This window comes from Calliphora vicina, chromosome 2 (assembly GCF_958450345.1).
Source record: "Calliphora vicina chromosome 2, idCalVici1.1, whole genome shotgun sequence".
Lineage (NCBI taxonomy): Eukaryota > Metazoa > Arthropoda > Insecta > Diptera > Calliphoridae > Calliphora > Calliphora vicina.
In genome coordinates, this window is record NC_088781.1 from 10,239,636 (window position 1) to 10,260,080 (window position 20,445).

Sequence of the window (20,445 nt, forward strand, 5' to 3'; positions counted from 1 at the left end):
TTTTATTTTTTATTTATTTATTATTCTCTTCAATTGTAAATCTAATCAATAATGTGTACTTATTTTCGAATCGTAAATATTTTTTGTATTGTTTTGGACATAATAACTAAATTAAAATAATAACAATTTCGCTTTAAGCCTTAATTTGGTTTTTTGTGAAAAATTGGCTAATATCTCGAAAGTTTCAGCAAATGCGGAATCGTAATATACGTTAAATTAAAGGTCTCCTAACTATACACTACTTTCATCTAGATATTTAATTACATAGGTTTTATTAAAGGTTTTTTCAGATTAATTAATTAATATTTTTCTCGAAATTGGCCAATTGTCGATACAAATTTCTATATTACGTTATAATTTGTTGAATTTAGTGTTCGAGATATAGGCAAAAATATTTGCAAATTTACAGCACAGATAAAGTTTTTTTTTTTTTTTTTTGGACAACTATTGGAAAGATTTTACAAAAACCGAAAAACTCGCTTTTATCTCCCAAATTTATGTTATACTTTCAACACGGACAAGTGTTTCTGAAAGGTTTGAGTGGTTTTAGTTCTATACTTAATCTGGGAGATTCCAAAAGATAATTTTGGTGTATAAATTTGGACCGATTCGGACGATTCTATCAAATCTGACAATTCAGAAAGTATTTCTGATATTTTTTACTGATTTTAGTTGTATATTTTATTTGAAAGCTTCCACAAGCAAATATTTACGTGTAATGCAAAATCGAATTATGATAGCCATTTAATTTCTCCTATATATTGATACCATATATAGGTCCGTATGTCATCCAAGGGCTTCGGAAAATATAGTTCAACCAATACACGGTTGGTTTATAGATAAGGAACAAGAATGGTGAATAACCTATTTTTGGTAAAAATTCTGTTTGTCGATATGTTATTGAAAATCCGGATATTTAGTGAAAAATCTGCATTTCAGTGAAAAATTAGTTTCTGAGTGGAAAATCGTGCTTTTTGGCCAGACAACTTTGAAGACCAAGAATTGGAGGCATTACTCCATGAATATTGTTATAAAACTGAACAAGAGCTTGCAAAATCATTGGAAGCTACTCAAGCGTTTGCGAGCAACAGGATTCATCCAAAAGCAGGGAAATTGGGTACCATACGAATTGAGCTATAGAGACCTTGAAAAACGATTTTGCATGACCGAAGTTATGCTATAAAAGAAAATAATTTTTGAACCAAATCATTACTTGCGATGAAAACTGGATCCATTACGATAACCTGAAGCTTAAGAGTTCCTATGTGAATCCTGGCCAAATAGCCGAATCGACACAAAAGTCAAATATCCATGGCGCTAAGGTAATTCTATTATTTTTGATGGGAGCAAAAGAGTCTTATCTATTATTAGCTGCTGAAATATGACCAGACCAACACAGGGAACCTGTACCGAATGCAACTGATTTGTTTGATGCGAGCATTAAACGAAAACGCCCAGAATATTCGTTCATTCCTTTTAAAAAGTATTTAGATGAAGTGATTGGGAAGTTTTGCCTCACCCGCTTTATAGCCGAGACCTTGATCCATTCGACTTCATTTTGGCTTGATTCGTTCTTTTTCAAAAGATGAACAGTTCTTTTGGCTCGGAATCCATATGTTATCAGAAAGATGGGAAAATGTCCTAGTTAACAATGGTCAATACTTTGAATTAATATGTATTGTACAAATGTTTCAAAATAAAAGCTAAAAATTTGAAAAACTAACGAAGTTTTAGTTCATATCCCCAATTGTTTGATCTTTTAAATTATGCCTATTCTCTGGAAAATAATTGAAAACTAGTTTCAGTTATGGACTGAACCTCACTCTTTCTGTAATGTAATTTTTTATCACATGAAATGTATTTGAATTAAATTGTATCTCATTGATTACTTATATGAGAGCCTGGTCTTATTGAAAAATCACTAAAATTCCAAAAAAAATGGGTGGTAGGACCAGTTATTCACAAGTCTCTCAAAACAAGATAGAGAGATTCTCTTTAGAGAAAAACTTTTTGTGTAGAATTTTATTGCAATACGAACATTGATAAGAGTTTTATTAATGCGACATTAGGGTCCATTTCCAAAAATGCCCTGATTATCATAAAATTTTGTAGAGAGATTTCTGTTAATATGAATCCTAATTAGGTTTGATTAGGCTCTTCAAAGTTGAATTTACATTCCGGAAGAACTTTTGTTATCTGAAAAAATCCCTTCCTAACGAAACCCAAATTTTATCGATTTGATCTTCAATATTTTGACCTATTTCGAAATGATTCTAGTCCAAATGGAATGTTTAAAGTATTTTTACTTATATCATTGGCCAATTATGTACAGATTTGGATGCTTCTTTCAACACACACAATTCAGAAAGTATTTCTGACAGATTTTAGTGTTTTAAGTTATATATATTATTAGAAGCTTACAGAAGTTAAATTATGGGTAACAAATCGAGATAGTCGAGGGTTTCTTATTTATATCTCAGTAATTTATGAGCCTATATTGCTAAATTTCAATACCAAATACTACATTGATACTACAAGTGGATCCAAAGTTTATCTAGGTATCTGCAACCAATACATTGACCGATGGACTTTGCTAAATCGATTCCGGTATCTTTTAAATGTGTGAAACAATTTGTTTTCAAAAATTTACGATTCGAAAAATAAGTTACCTAAAATCTAAAACCGACTAAGTACTTCCTTTACTTTTATCTATCAATTCGTTTTCTTTCATCTCCAATTAAATCCCTTTTTCGAGAGTAACCCATTATTATCTAAATACTCACCCGATTTTGGACTAACTAAGTCTTTGGTTTTATTATTCATACGTCTAGGACCGGTACCAGATCCCATAGGGCCGGAATTGGGTCCAGAACCGGGTGTACCACAACCGCTTACACCTCCTGATTGACCTAAAGCAAAACGCCACAAACAATAACAAGCAAATATTTACAAACACAACATAGCGATTGCTCTCTTCACTCTACGAAACTAACCTGTGAGCCTGGGTGGACGGGGCTGTTCAACGGGAAGCACACGTCTACGTTTCTTTGGCAGTTTAGCTCGTGCCTGTGTATGCGAATAGTACATGGCAAAGTTGCTAACAATAACGGGCACTGGCAGTGCAATGGTTAGCACACCGGCTAGTGCACATAATGCACCCACAAACATGCCAATATAGGTCTTTGGCACCATATCACCATAACCCACGGTGGTCATTGTCACTAGGGCCCACCACAGACCCAACGGTATGCTATTGAAATCATTGTGGGGATTCGTTTGTATTCGTTCCGCATAGTAGACCAGACTGGCAAAGATCACAATGCCTAGGACTAGGAAAAATACCAGCAGTGTCAACTCCTTGGCCGATGCTCTAAAAGTTTGTATGAGAATTTTCAGACCCGACGAATGTCGCGTCAGCTTAAACAGTCGCATGATACGTATGATGGAGAAGAATTCCAAAATATCGGCATTCTCCAGGTGTGAAGCGAAACGTTGCAATACCAAATCAATGTAAAAACTGAGCGTGGCAATGTAATCGATTATGTTCACTGAAGATTTTATAAAGTCGCACTTATTGGGTGATGATATAAAACGGACCTAGGAAGAAGAAGAAGAAAAAAACATTAAAATTTATTGAAAATTGTGATTTTAATACTTTAAATACTCACTAGTATTTCGAATGTAAACCAGGCATTACAAACACATTCAATATAGAAAAAAGCTATGTGGGCATTTGTCTGTGGCTTGTCCAAATACCAGGAGGAACTGCCATTTGATGTGAGCACCGTTTTATTAACAATATACGGTACTCTCATATCCGGGTGGGTTTTCAAACAGAATGATAATATTGAAATGCATATAAAGAACACCGAAACAACACCAATTATCTAGGAAGAGTTAAAATGTTATATTAGATATTCATATCATTTATGTATATGATAACTGATCATACCTTGGCTGCATTCGAACTGTAGGGCTCATCGAATAATGACCATATTCTTGGTTTTATTTCCTGCCACCATGATAATGTTCCCTTATAATAGTCTTCTTCGAAACCAAATTTTCGAGCTAATTCCTCTTCGGACGGTTTTTCTGTATCTAAATCTAAACGATCTAATACGGCAAGAGTTTCTTGAGTGTCACGATGCTAAGGTAGAGAAATTGGAGAGAGTTTACATACATATTTATTGCGAATGATATTTATATTTATGTATTTACCTGGGTGTAAGTCATCCAACAACAGGGTTCAACTTGATTTGAATCTAAACCCCAAAATTCCAATTCTTCTTCAAATAGTGGTCCACATACATCCGTAGGATAATGAAGTTTACCAGTTCTAAATAAATAAGAAATATATATAATAATTAGTTGATATTTTTATTATTTTAAATGAAATGATAAAGTACCGAAGACTAAGGAGAGATATTTTTCCAATATATTAACTTAAATATGTTGATTAGAGTTGTTAAAAATTCGACATATTCTAAAAACCGGTTTTCGAATAATACATTTTTCATTTGCGACCCTACAAAGTATATATATTCTGGATGGTTATAGATAGCGAAGTCTGTCCGCCTGTATGTTGAAATCAACTTTCCGTGGCCCCCAAATAACTTATATACGTGATTCATACATCAATATATCGGGAATTCTTCGTGCTCGGTTGCTATTTAAAATCGACATAATCGGCCCTCAAATGGCTGAGATATAAGGAAAAAACACCGGGACAGCCTCGATTTTTGTCCTATTTTTCATCATATATCTGGATTACCAAGTCATTAATATAGACAATATGGATATCTAATAATAGATATTTAAAATCCTATTGCAACGATTAATATAAATATATAGTAAGATGGAGCTACAATGGGTCAAAATCGGGAAAAAAAAATTTTTTGAATTTTTTTTTTTATCAAAAAAATTTTTTTTGTCATAAATTATTTTTCCCCAAAAAAGATTTTTTAAAAATAAAATATTAAAAAAAAAAATTTGCAAAAAAACTTTTTTAAAAAAAATTAAATTTGTTTAAATAAAAATATTTTTAAGTATAATTTGGTGAAGGGTATATAGATCTCTTACTTTTGTTAATTCGAGACAAAAAAAACCGGTTTGTCGAATAACTCGAAAACCGTCCTTCTGTAAAAACCGGTTTAAAAAACCGGAAAATTGGAAAAAACCGGTTTTTCGAATAATTCGAAAATCGGTTTGACAACTCTAATGTTGATCCAGTTTTTAAATATTTTTAGGTAAACAAAATTTAATTTTTTTTAAAATTTTTTTTTTTTAAATTGTTTTTTAATTTTTTTTAAAAAAAGTTTTTTCTAAATTTTTTTTTGGAAAAAAATGTATGACAAAAAAATTTTTTGATGAAAAAAAAAATTCGTGTTAAAAAATATTTTTCCCGATTTTGACCCATTGTAAGTCCAACTTACTATAGCCTTATCTACATCGTTGCAATATCCATATTGTCTATATTAATGACTTAGTAATCCAGATATAGATCAGAAATAGGTCAAAAATCGAGGTTGTCCCGGTTTTTTGCTCATATCTCCGTTATTTATGGACCGATTTTGCTGATTTTAAATATCAAACTTCTCGAAAGCATGTCTGACAGAATTATTGAAGATTTGGATCCCGAAGATATCTGGGGTCTTCAGAAAATTGATTTCAACAGACAGACAGACGGACATGGCTTAATCGGCTCCGCTATCTATAAGGATCCAGAATATATATACTTTATAGGGTCGGAAATGAAAAATGTAGAAATTACAAATAGAATGACAAACTTATATATACCCTTCTCACGAAGGTGAAGGGTATAAAAATAATATAAAGTTTGCACTTGAATGGTTTCTAAAACAAACAACCATCAATATTGTAAATTTCATACGAAATATTTAATTTTATGAGGAACTTCAAAAGTAAAATGACAAATGAACTTTTTAAAGAGTTTAACATCATATTCATATATACATATTTGTTCTGAAATAACTATAAGTCATCATACATTGTATTATGCTTCCATTGTAGGCCATTGAAAAAAATTCCAAAATCCAAGTAGCTTGTAAATCTTTTATTTTTTCACATTTATTGAGACCTACAACATTTATGAAAAGAATAGATTGGGGTCTAGTATTACATAGTATAAAATTAATCACTTGTCTTATTTCTGCACTAAACATGGATTTCTCTGCTTGACTTCACCATAATTGGGGGACAGTATTTCCTTTTTTTACAATAAACGATGCATTTACCTTTACAAAACCGTAATCGCCCAATTAAACAATTTTGTATTTTTTTGTTGCTTAACTGGTTTTTGAAATAAACGAATCAATTGTTTGTTTATTGATAATCATAAAACAAGCATGCTAAAGCCCCAAAAATTCAAGCACTTGAACATTTTGTTGGAATTTGATATTCTTCAAACAAAAACAATATGGCTTGAATTTATGTTTCCTTTTTACTGGAGAATGCCATTGAAATAATGTGTAATACAACTGTAATTCAATTGCTTGACTATAATTCAAGGCTTGAATTACACTTGCTTTCAACGTGAATTCCAGTAAAAATGCTTATTGGGTAAACGTTGTTGGTGAAACTAAGTTATTTTTGAAATTCAATGAATTTAACAATAAAGTTGTTTGCGACAAACATTTGTGATTACAAAGAACATAGTATGTTCGGCGCAATCAAATCGTAACCATGAATTATCTCTACATGTGCTCAATATCGGCTGAGTATTATTGGGTCAACTTGGCAATATTTTTTAGATTTTAAAGAAATACATATATTTAAAATTCCATACTCACCTATAATAATTCAACACCTGGGCAAAAACTCCCGGATGTCGATCAAAAAAATATTCATTTAGTAGCGGATCATAGTTGGCCAATGCTTCCGTTAGTTTTGACAGTCTAGTGGCTGGGATTTTCTTGAGTGTGGCCTTGTAGGTCTCATGTCTAATGCCGCCAACGTTTAAAACAACCCGATTTTCTGAATCCATATTTATTAAATTCATAGCTGTGTGAGAGCGGGAAAAATGGGAATTTTTTTTCGGTATATAAGTCATGATGTATGATGATCTAAATCAAAAAAAAACCAAAAAACAGAAAAGAAAAAAAAGAGCCAAAGGCTCCTTCATATTACTGACCTTACGTTTATGAGTGGGTGAGTGTTTTTTTTCTTTTTTTTCTTTGTTTTAGTATAATTAAAATATATAATGGCGTATTTGCTTTTTGCTTTTAATTAATATTTTAATAAATTTAATTAAATGATTTTCTTTGAGTCCTTTTTCTAGTGTCTGGATACAAAAGACGACGATGACAACGAAGTGGATGATTGTGATGATGCTTTTATATATTTTTTCTCTTTTTGTTGTGTTGTTGTTTAATTCAAGGATTAAATGGTTGTTTTTTTTTTGTTGTTAATAATAATAATGACAATAATAGTAATAATAATAAGTAGTTGTAGTTGCAGCAGTTGTTATAAAATGTTGTTGTCGACGACGTGTTTGTTAGTCTACTACTTAAGTTATTATTGATACATTGGAAAGCTTGTTGCAGCAACAGATTACAGCATTCGTGTAGCGCTAATGTGTTGTTGGTTGTTCTGGTCGATTGATTGATTGATTGATGGACAGACAGTCGTGCTCACACACATACTATTAGCTGGTTAGTAAAGCCATTGTTGTTGGTGTTGTGGCAGCAGTTTAAGGTTTTGCTCTGGATGTTGCATGATTAAAGCAATCACATACACATGTATCTGTAACTACACATGTGTATGTGTGTGTTTGTGTATTTGTTTGCCTGTATGTGTGTGTATTATTATGATTATTATTAGTACTTATTTAATTAATAATGTTTTATAATTAAGTATTATGATTATTATTATTATTTTATCAGCTTTTTATTTTTAATTATTAGCAAAATATCAAACATTCAAGGCGTATGTAAATCAATGTTCAGAGCTGCAAAGGAATTAAAAAAAGCATTAATTTTAATTAATTTTTGTTTTTAAATGCTGCATATTTTTTTAAGGTTACAAAAAATTAAGCCCACGTGCAGAGACCTACACCCAACGGCTGTAAGCCGGCTGAGCACGGCAGACGATAAATTTTAAAAGCCGCCGCCGACATTTTTTCAGTTTAAGTCGGCTTCAAAACAGCCGCGGTTTTTGATAAAAGTTCATTAGTATTTTCATAAAATTTTTGGATTTTCACTTTTTAAATTTTTCACTTTACAATTAATTATTTAGAATTTGAGTACAGTGCACTCGCGATAATATGAACTTCCTAATATACGAACTCCCCAAAATATGAACACTTTTTATAACGTATTTTATCTATCTACACAGAGTTGAAATCTAAATCAACAGGGTAGTGGCTAAATTCCAATTCAACTGCCTAATAATTTTTGGACTTCCCTAGATGTAGATGGGAATTAGATGCCCTTCGCAAATATGATCAATCTTGCAAAAGTGAACTGGCCTGGTTTTAATTAGTTCATATTATCTTTAGGGAGGCTTCGAGCCGCCGCCGATCTCTTTTGGAGTCAGCCGCCGCCGCCGTGAAATTTAATCGGCGCAGGTCTCTGCCCACGTGTTTTATATTTATGAATTTTTTTACATTTCCTCAAGGGTTATTGAACTAATAAAATAACACAAAATATGTAATAGAAAAATAAAAACTTGATAATGAAGTAAAAGTTCAAATACTATATAGAAAAAGAAAACACTTTATACAATATTAAAGCTTAAACTAAATACTATTCCACTCTACTATTACTACTACTAAATACTGCTTTTCTACGTTTGCATAAAAGGACTAGTATTTGATTTTATGGTTATTTGGTTTTATTTTTAGCTTTTTTTCGTGTATTTTTTATATGTAGATATATTTATATATATATTAGAGTGACTTGATAATTTGTTGTATTTTTTTTAAACACACTGTTGCTGCTGTGCTTCCTTTTACTAAGCATGTTTCCTTCTATTTGTTCTAATAAAACGCGCGTATTTTGTAAATTTATTTAGGAGCATGCGCTTCCTATATAGAAATGAGCACAAAATAAGGATAATTAAGTAGAGTATGTATGTAAGAAGGAAACGAGTCGTTTTAATTTCAGCCACACTTTAAACCACCGCACTCACACTAAACTGAGAAATGCAAATCGTAAAATATTTAGAAACCAAAGGTAATTTAAAATTTGTATTTTACATTTGAAACTAAATAGTGAAAACCAAATAAAGAGGTCATAATTGGATTTTTAACACAACTACATATGGGCAATTCTACGAGAATCGCTACCACGACTGAAAAAACAAAAACCCAAACTTTTTTTCAAGATGATTTGAATAGAAGAAATTAATAAAATGTTACTATGCGAAAGTATTTAGATCATATTACAACATTTTAAAGACAAAAATAATAGTTTAAACTGATTATATTTAATTTTTTAATGTTTTAGGTATGTTTTAGGCTAAAATTGTGGCGAAAACTAGGCTACAAATTACCTTGTAGTATGAAATGAATTTGAGACTGTGATTGTTTTTTTGCTATTGTCAAATTGTTTATTGAAACCGAATGTATATTTTCTATTAATTTTTTTAGTTTTTGTATACATATATTTACAGAATATATTGTTACGTTTTAACCTTTTCAAAACGCTGGTTTATTTCCTTTAAATAAACCGGATACTTTTGATTGCAAATAAAAGCCGTTTAGTAGTTTGAAAATTGTAACAACTCTTTATTTATTTAAAATGTACAACAACAAAAATAAATAGTCACTCAATGTTTTTTTTATACACGTTTATAAATTCTCAGAGATACAGACACTTTATAATGTACATATACGAATTCACTTGAAAAATACAGCACACTTTAAGGCACTCAGTTGATGTTTATTCAAATAGCTTCTCTGATAAACTGACTCACGACTGCAACCTCTGCCACTATTTATAACATCTGCACTCGAATATTCTAGATCTTACTAATACATACGCCATCTGTGGTGTACTTTCTACAATGTTCTTTAACTGAATATTCGAATTCGAATACAGCGTTGCCAACTTACGATCAAATCAACTGAAAGCTTTTATTTAATAATGCCCATAGATTACAGTTTGCTATTACAGCACTGTTATTTGAAAGCATTATGCTATATATTGTTTTATTATAAGAGAAAAATCTGTCACGTACGATATTAAATTTTATTTATTATAAAATCATCCAAAGATTGTTTTTATTTAAATATTTCGTTTAGTGTATGAAATTAAAAGAAAACATAACACCTCTGACGATTCGAATATTTTCGCATGTTTCTACATGTACCTCAAAATTAGTTCCGTTTTATGTCACGTACGATATACCTTTATTTCGCTCAATATTTTGGACAACAATATTTCGAAAGAACTTTTTATTATTTTAAAATATAGTACCCTCTGAATGGAACATAAAGACCAAATTATTTTTCAGATAGTCTTATTTTTGCAAAATCTATTCCATTCTATAGGCGTACATATTTAATATTCATGTTCCCCACATTCTAATATAGGGTGTATAACATAAAAATACGGGATTTTTTAAAAAAAATTTTTTAGCTTTTAGTTTAAAACATTTGTACAATATAAATTTATTCAAAGTATTGGCCATTGTTAGCTATAACCTTTTCCCATCTTTCTAGCAAATGGATATGGATTGCGACCCAAAAGAACTGCTCATCGTTTGAGGCCAAAAATGAATCATGCCAATTTCGGATATTTTGATCCAAAATGAAGCGTAACCCAGAGAGAGCGTTCTGCATCGATCGAAACAAATTGTAATCAGACGGGACATGGTCAGGGCTATAAGGCGGATGAGGCGAAAATTCCCAACCACTTCATTATAAATAGTTTTTTACTGGTATTGTAACATACCTGTCGAGTCGAGTGTTTTTATGATTGAATATTACGGTTTCATGTCTGACCGCAGATTCTGGAAATTTTTCGACAAATGCTCTCTTCAAATCCATATCCTTTGGAAAAAATTGAGGAAAAAAAACAAATTTGTATCAACAAGACTGTTTCCAGATCAACTATCGACGCACAGTGGCGCCATTTGAGTTTTTTTCGTTGCAAAAATCATAACTTTTGAACCAAATGAGATAATAAAAAAATGTAAAAGGAATATGCTAGATAATTGATCGGCCTATGAAATGAGTGCTTGAAAGTGGTTCTAAGCCTTTCAGGTGCCTACTTATGGGTTAGCAAAGTAGCAATTTGTGGAAAAATCAATTTTATGGGAAGTAAAATAAAATATTTTTTTAAAATTTTTGATTTTTTATGTTTCTTTTTAAAGGCTTTTATGATTTAAAATTATTCCAGAAAAGATTAAAAAAAATTGTTTGGTTGGTTTTTCACGGTTATATAAAAATTTTGGAATAATGTCTTTTTTCAAAATTTTACCTCTTGCAAAAAATGGAGCAAGAATTCTTTTCTTTAGGTAAAGGAATAATCAAAGAACTTATTTTGAAAATATGGCAAATATAGAAAATGCCAGTTTTTTTTTATTTTCCATCAAAGTTGAGAAATATTGAAAAAATAGATAGTTGGTAAGTATAATTTTACCTGGACAAATACAAAGCAAATTCTTTTCTTAATAAATAGATCGATAGTACAAATTACCTAAAAATGGTCTGTTTTTTTGAAAACTGAAAATCAGTCAACCAAAATTCTGATTGTATTAAGAGTAGCATATTTGAAATCGTTGGACAATTTACTGTAAAATAGATTTATTCAATATTTTTAGGGGCACTTGGAATTTTTGATTTTTACAACGTCACTTGTTCTACGGTCGCCACTGTGCGACGGCACGTTCACCAGATTTTAAATGCTATGGAGATCATGTGGGGACTGCTTGTGCGGCAAATTTATACTGAAAAGCAACAGGATAATTCGGATAATTCGAGCTGAAAATTATAATTTTGAATGATTTGCGAGATATAGGGCTAAGAACACTAGAAAATTTCACAAATTCTATGCCTAGAATTTATTTAGTTTCAGTTTTTATATTGTAACTCCTTATTAATAATCAATTTTTAAATTTATAAAAGGTTTATTGATTATGAATAAGCCCTTTAATATTTAGTTTGGTTATAAAAGTTTGTAATCTATTACCCAGACCCATGAAGAAATTAGTCCCAAATACCGTGTAAAAATCACATGTTTGGCCAAAATATCAAATTTTGACGCCCTCTAACTCCAAAAATTCTTGACCGATCTTGTTGAAAAATTGTGTCTGAATTACTATCCAATAGGTCTAACCTTGGTGCATTTAATTTGAAGTATGAAAAAAATTTGTATTAAACCTCAAAACTCCATCTGGGGCACATGCGACAGATAAAAGGAATCCCTGTGATTTAGAGCAAAATTTTGATAAAATATAGAAAAAATCAGTCACAATTTGTTTAAATTTTTTTTGCTAAGTTATGTGAAATAAACAATAAATATCTTGTTTATAATACTTTGTTTTGTGAATTAAGATATAAAACAGTAAAATACCATTATATTTTTAGATTTTTTTGTCTTATGTTACGCCATACCTATAGCGTATTTACCCCATAAGTGGGGTGGTTTCGCCGTTTTTGGTCAGTCTAGAAATGTTAAAAATATGTATATTAAGATGAGATAGGCAAGATTGAAATGATCAAAACTAAGGCCAACATATCTAAGTATCCGAAACAAGAATTAATATAGGTATTGTGGTTTTAATTTTAGAACGCCTCAAACAAAAATGTGGCGTATAGTCCTCCTTCTCACCACATTTTGAACAAAGCTGATTATTTAGTATGACTATAGTATACATTATTTATGTACTTCCTTTCGTAGTGTGGCCACTTAATTAAAGACATAAGTAGTTTGCTACAAATAGTACATAATACATTTCACTTTGTATTAATAAACTACTTAAACAAAATTCCTATAAATTAATGTCAAACGACAAAATTATATTATTTATACATATGTATGTACTCTATAATTTAAGAATATTTAAACAAATTTTGTGGTGGTATGCATACATACATTTTTTTTAACCACTCATTTAAAATTAATTGGAATTATTATGTATGTATTTAAAAAAAACAAGAAAAAAAACTTTAAGAGGGGGTTTTCAAATTGTTGTTAACATTGATTTGTTGTTTTTGTATTTAAATAAACAACAACAAACATTGAAAAATAATACATTGACTCATCCTGAAAACTGAAATGAAATGAAAATTTCAAATATTAAAACACACATTCAAACACTAAATCGAACATGGAATGGTTGGTATAAACACTCACAATTCAATTTAATTATTTATATCATCCATAATGAATAGAATTTTTTCAGTTAGATTCGATTTTTAATATGATTTCGATGATGTTTAATAATGATTTTGAATTTGCTTTTGTTTTAGTTTGTTTTGTTATGATTTCTTTCAATAGAAAAATAATTAAAATTTATTTACACACTTCTGTTTTTAAGAATCGCGCACAGACACACATCCAACCAACCACACTCACACACACACTCACAAATTCCAAACGCCTAGAAAATAGCAACAGTTTTGCTAGTATTGGTTCGAAGACGAACACGATTATTGTTTGGGGCAAAAATAAGGTGGAATCATTGTTTTGAACCACAACAAAATAAATAAAACAATATAAACAATTGCAAAAACATTTAACAAATACAAACAACAACAAAAACAATATAGATATGTATACAAAAAAAAATATATCTACAAACACGAATGAACCAAGAATAGCAAATCACTATGATGGTTATTGTTGTTATTTTTATTAGATATTGTTGTATTTTTGCCAAGTGTCTGTTGAATGGACAGAGTTTCCAAGGAATTAATTCTATTTATATTTATTATGTATTGCATATTGTTATTATTTATTTAAATTAAAATGATTTTATCCAAATTTCCAGGAGAACAAATTTTATTTCATGTTTGTACTTGTCAAAGTACGAGGTTTACTACTTAAGTGTTAAGTTAAAAGAAATACTAAATACTACATTCGAAAAGTTTGTAAATACTTCTAGTGAATTACGACAAAAGGAAGTATCAAATCGGGACTATTAATGCAGCTTACCCATGTGAAACCAATATTACTTTTGGTTTAGGCCAAAAATCGAGTTTCACCCAAATTTGTCGGTCAATTTCGAATACCTAAGCGTTTATAAAGAAAACAATTACGAGCATCATATTCGACAGTGCCGTATCCTTTATACACTCACACAAATTTGTTTACTCATTTATTTTTTTATCAGGTTTTCCTACATATATTCAATACCAAATTTATTTTTATACCCTTCACCATGAGTGGCAAGGGTATATATATGTTTGTCATTCCGTTTGTAATTTCTACATTTTTCATTTGCGACCCCACAAGTATATGGGGGATTTCACGTCAAGTGTTCGGGATGAAATTTACACCAAGGTTAGACCTATTGGATAGTAATTCAGACACAATTTTTCAACAAGATCGGTCCAGAACTCTCTGAGTTAGAGAGTTTTGGCCAAACATGTGATTTTTCTCATCCATGTAACTTATTACCTATTGTTCTTAGCAAAATGTGTTCCAAATAGTTTTTATTTAGATAATAAAAAATGTTTTATATTTTTTTTCCGAAATCAAAAACTTTTTTAACTTTTTTTTCAAAATGGGCCCTCTTTTTTTCATAAAATAAAGCTTAGATATTTTCCTTGAAGACCTATTTGGTCGCTTAGTGGGATGCGAGTTTGATATCTATCAAAAAAAATGTTTTATAACTCAAAATATGCAATTTTTGACTTTTTTTGCAAAATCAAAAACTTTGACTTTTTTTCAAAATGGTCCCTTTTTTAATTTTTTTTTTTTTTGCTCAAAAGAAAGCTTAAGTCTATTCCTTTCAGACCTATTTGGTGTCTTAGTGGGATGCGAGTGGGATATCTTTCAAAATAAATGTTTTGTAACTCAAAACATGCAATTTTTCACTTTTTTTTTTTTTTTTTTTCAAAATCGAACTTTTTTTCAAAATGCGCCCTTTTTTAAACTTTTTTTTTGCCCAAAAGAAAGCTTGGGTCTATTCCTTTAAGATCTATTTGGTCGCTTAGTGGGATGCGAGTGGGATATACAGCAAAATAAATGTTTTGTAACTCAAGATATACAATTTTTGATTTTTTTCCGCAAAATCGAACTTTTTTTCAAAAGGGGCGCTTTTTATATTTTTTTTTTTTTTGTTCAAAAGAAAGCTTAGGTCTATTCCTTTAAGAGCTTTTTGGTCTCGTAGTGGGATGCGAGTGGAATATCTATCAAAATAAATATTTTGTAAGTCATCGGAAGACATCGATTTTAAAAGTTGGTTCACTTGACGTGAAATCCCCCTTATATGTTCTGGATCGTTATAGATAACGGAATCGAAATACCCAAGTCCGTATGTCCATCTGTATGTTGAAATCAACTGTCCGTTGCCACCAAATAACTTAAATATGTACATGATTCATACATAAATATATAGAGAATTCTTCCGGCTCGGTTGCTATTTAAAATCGGCCCACAAATAGCTGGGATATCCTCTATTTTTGAATTATTTTTGATATACAGTCAGAGACTAAAGTTTAAATACAATCTCAAATATTGATTGTTTAAAGAAAAGTAAACGTTTAAGGAAAACTTAAAGTATACAGTTTTATTTAGTTTCATATATAACAAAAAATATAGGCTTTACAAACATAACGGTAATTCTTAAAAATACGATAAAATTCACTCGACAAAAGTTTAAAAATTTTTATTTAAACTTTAGTCTCTGACTGTATATCTGGATTACTAAGTCATTAATATAGACAATATGGATATCCAATGACAGATATTTCAAAGTCCATTGCAACGACGTATATAATGCTATAGTAAGTTGGACCTACAATGGGTCAAAATCGGGAAAAATATTTTTAACCCGAATTTTTTTTCAACAAAAAATTTTTTTTATATTTTTATATTTATATTTTTCAATAAAAAAATTTAAAAAAAAAATTTGGAAAAAATTAAAAAAAAAATTGGAAAAAAAATGTTTTAAATAAATTAAAAGTTTTCTATGTTGATCAGAAAATGGGATAAATCGGTCCAACTAAAACATTTTAGAACAAAATATCCGTTCGTATGTTGGGTTTCTTAAAATATTTTTTTTATAAATTTAAACGTGTGTCATTTGGGAATAAGTCTGATTTCAAAATATTTCTAATATGAAATCAAACATGCGTATTTAAGGGGTCATCAAAATAAGAGCAAATACCGCTACCTAAATAATCCAGTTACCCATTAAACACATCAAATCGATTGTAATACTATTGGACAAGAACGTAAAAAAGTCAAAGTCTAACTAGCAAAATTTTAATTTTAACACTTATCCTGTACTCATGTGTCCAAACAGTGTTTAAACCTTCTCTTGTCCAATTGGTAAAATACTACAAAATATTGAAATAAATATTCGGTATGTAATCATTTCATTTTTAAGAATCATTCCGAGACCCGTATTACATGACATGAGAGATAATGTCAGATTTCCCATACTTCTAAACAGAGCTGTAAGTGAATCATTCATTTTTGAATTAATTCGCGAATCATTCACACAAAAAAATTAATTGAATGAAATTTGAGTCAATTCAAATGAATTTTGTAAAAATTAATTGCAATTCGTTTCCAATTCAAATGAATTCAGCTTTAGTTCTTTGACACATCGATAGATCCTTACTTGGAAACATCAATAGCCTATATTTTTTCATAACTTGGGCCATAAAGAGAAAAAAAGGAATAAATTGTTAGCAAACAAATTATTAAAACTTTTCTGGTTTTAAATATATTATACACTATTCCAATTGTATTTCAGAAATTTCTAATTATATTTCCGAAAATTCCAATTGAATTTCAGAAACTTCCAATTATATTTCAGAATTTTCTAATTGAATTTTAGAATATTCCACTTATATTTCAGAATTTTCCATTTACCCAACAAACTTTTTTACTGGAATTCAAGATGAAAGCAAGTGTAATTCAAGCCTTGAATTATAGTCAAGCAATTGAATTACAGTTGTATTACACTTTATTTCAATAGCATTCTCCAGTAAAAAGGAAACAAAAATTCAAGCCATATGTTTTTTGGCTTGAATTTGAAAAATAAATAAATTTTCAAATATTTTTCATGTTTAAAGTATAATTACATTTCCATTCAAGTCAAATTCCAACAAAATGTTCAAGTGCTTGAAATTTTGAGGCTTTGGTGCTTACTGGGTATATTTCAGATTTTCCAATTTCAATTTTTTAAATTTTTTAAATTTTTTGGCGGTTATAGCTCGATATATCAGAAATTTCTAATTATATTTCAGAATTTTCTAATTATATTTCAGAAGTTTCCATTTATATTTCAGAACTTTCTAATTGAATTTCAGAATTTTAGAATTGTATTTCAGAATTTTCGAATTGTATTTCAGAAATTTCCATTTGCATTTCAGAATTTTTAATTTATACTTAAAAAGATTCTAATTCTATTTCAGAATTTTCCAATTGTATTTCAGAATTTTCTATTTGTATTTCAGAAATTTCCATTGGTATTGCTATTAGAATTTTCTGAAATATAAATGGAAAATTCTGAAATATAAGTGGAATATTCTGAAATTCAATTAGAAAATTCTGAAATATAATTGGAAATTTCTGAAAGTCAATTGGAATTTTCCAAAAAAAATAAATGGAAATGGAGTAGGATTATTCGTTCGAATAATCGAGGAAATTAAATAAATTAATCGAATCATGAAAACATGGTAAACTTTTATTCGATCAAAATCAAACTCGAATAATTAACAATTCTATTTAATATATAAAATATTGTCCAATTAAATTGGAAATTCAGAATTATAAACTCTTTTCGGAATCAAATTATTACGGAGCTGCGACTATAATGAACGCAATGTGCGATAGGCCTGTAGATTGTCTCTCCAAAAAGTTTTGCTGTGCTACGAAATAGTTAAATTTGGCCTACTGTAGTTCTCCATATTTATGAATTTTACTTTTCCAAAAACAATATTCAGAAAGCTTGTATTTGTAATGATCTAATCAGTTGTTATACATATTAAGTTTTTGGAGTCTTCTTCGTTGCAAGAAATTGTTTTAGAAATCGTTCTTTAAACATTCTGTAACCGAGCCACATTCGAACTTGTGTCTTTCAAGAATGCCGAGGATTTTAAACAGGTAAGTAAGAGATCTTTTACACAATTTTCATATAAAATAACAAAATTACAGAGTGTACCGTCACCGTCACCATATTATGTACCACCACCAACCGCCGCCGCCAGCCTTTGACTTGTTCCAGTACAAGTACTTTTCAGTTTTCGAAATCTGTCTGTTCGTTTGTTTGTTTCACTGTGTGTATGTGTGTTTTGAAAATGTATACAACCTCAATTATTTTTTGTTGGTCATACTCGTATCTCCAAGATATAGAAGAATTTACAAAGAAACACTGTATTATTTTTTGTTTATTTTTCATTATTTATTTTTTTTTATTTTGATTTCAACGACTAAATGAATTAACACATCTTCTAAATAAATCTATATGATTTTATGGATCTTTGGTAAATTTGTTTTTTATATTTTGTAATAAATTAACTTAACTTTGAATTGATTTAAACATGATGAGTTGGGGCTTTGATTTTCTTTTTAACATTTATTTGAATGATTTCCTTACTTTACTTTTTTCTTAATTAACTGGCTTTTAATTGTATGTTTTATTTAAACATTTATGTGTATATAACTTTTAATTATTTCCGTTTTTCTGGGTGAATTTTCACTTCAAAATACAAAAAAAAGGAAACAAGTAGAAAAATTTTAGCTTCTTCTAAAACTTCATCGATTTTTCTCGTTTGGTTGGCACTTGGTTTCTTGACGTTTTTTTATTTCTTTTTTTTTTTTGGTTAAAACTCACTTAACATATAAAATGAAATTTTCAGATTTTCTTTGAACTTTTCTTTTTGTAACAAATTAGTAAAAGCAATAAATAATAAGGAATTAATTAAATCATATGGCTTAAAAATTTGTTTTGAAAATTTTATAACTTTAATTTCTCACCACTAAGGAATGTTTCTAGGTATCTACCTTTTGTAATTTGTTGTTTAAAAATAAAAAAAAGAACTTTAATTTCTAGTATTTTATGATGATATTTTTATTTCGTTTATTTATTTATTTATAATTTTTGTATATTTTCTTTAGTTGTTTAATTTTTTATAGAATTTAATTTTAAGGGTTTTAAACAACGTTTTTAATGAAAATTTGTTTTTGTTGCTATTAAAATTGTTTTATTATGTGTCTAAATTAAAAAGTAAAATGCGTTAATAAGTTTTCCTTTTTGGTTCCCAACAACTTTTTACTCAATCAGCAGCTACTTTACTAAAACTGACTGACGGGGACGTATCGCTCTTTTTCTGCTGTTCTGTGTATGTCTGTCTGCCACACTCTGCTTCTTCTGTTTTTCATTATTTGTATGTGTGAGAGTAGAAGTGTGTTTATGTGTATGTGTGAGTGTTGTATTTTGTTTGTATTGTTTGGAATAATAACAATTTTATTGTACAAGCGCACCACTCAAAAACTCTACATAAAAATTCATGCATGCTCACAATTGTTGGTAGCAAGCAGTTGGTTCGTTCGTTCGTTCCAACACTCAAACAGTCCACCGGCCCCAAAATACAACAGCAACAACTACAAAAGTTACAACAAAATTAAAAAACCTTTTCCTTAACAAAATCCACACTCCCACCACAACTTCCCACTCCCCCAAAATCCTATTTTGTATGTTGTATTGTATATTCCCTGCAGTTCTTGGTAACTGTCCCGAACTAGTGATTTTATCTATCACTTAGGATCACAACTAGAGTTGTCATTCGACATATTCTAAAAACCGGTTTTCGAATAATTCGAAAAAGCATAATTTTTAAAAACTGGTTTTCTGTTTTTTCTATCAAAAACGGTTTCGAATAACCGGTTTTTAGCCTTTTTTATCAATTGGCTTGTAATTTCTACATTTTTCATTTGCGACCGCACAAAGTATATATATTCTGGATCGTTATAGATAGCGAAGTCGATATTACCATGTCCGTCTGGCCGCCACTATGTTTAAATCAACTTTCCGTGGCCCCCAAATAACTTACATACATACGTGATTCATACACCAATATATCGGGAATTCTTCCGGCTCGATTGCTATTTAAAATCGAGAAAATCGGTCCACAAATGGCTGAGATATAAGGAAAAAACCAGGACAACCTCGATTTTTGACCTATTTTTGACCCATATCTGGATTACTAAATCATTAATATAGACAATAGATATCTAATGATAGATATTTCAAAGACCTGTGCAACGACATATACATATGTATAAGGCCGTAGTAAGTTGG

General features: G+C 29.7%; 1 protein-coding gene across 6 annotated transcripts in view; it reads right to left on the reverse strand.

The window, feature by feature from the left end:
• The window catches only part of Shaw (Shaker cognate w), a 33,957-nt gene extending 14,484 nt beyond the window's left edge, over positions 1 to 19,473 (reverse strand). For 2 of the 6 annotated variants that reach the window (XM_065501615.1, XM_065501613.1), the window contains exons 1-7: positions 19,149 to 19,278; positions 6,810 to 7,082; positions 4,219 to 4,336; positions 3,953 to 4,147; positions 3,669 to 3,887; positions 2,994 to 3,597; positions 2,784 to 2,909 (exon numbers count right to left, since the gene is read on the reverse strand). In XM_065501615.1, coding sequence (XP_065357687.1) covers positions 2,784 to 2,909; positions 2,994 to 3,597; positions 3,669 to 3,887; positions 3,953 to 4,147; positions 4,219 to 4,336; positions 6,810 to 7,069 — 1,522 coding nt within the window. In that variant the 5' untranslated portion in view covers positions 7,070 to 7,082; positions 19,149 to 19,278. Of the gene's footprint in view, positions 1 to 2,783; positions 2,910 to 2,993; positions 3,598 to 3,668; positions 3,888 to 3,952; positions 4,148 to 4,218; positions 4,337 to 6,809; positions 7,083 to 7,150; positions 7,201 to 19,148 lie in introns of those variants that run through there. The other 4 variants (XM_065501611.1, XM_065501610.1, XM_065501612.1 and 1 more) reach the window with 4 other exon arrangements.
• Positions 19,474 to 20,445: the final 972 nt, after the last annotated feature.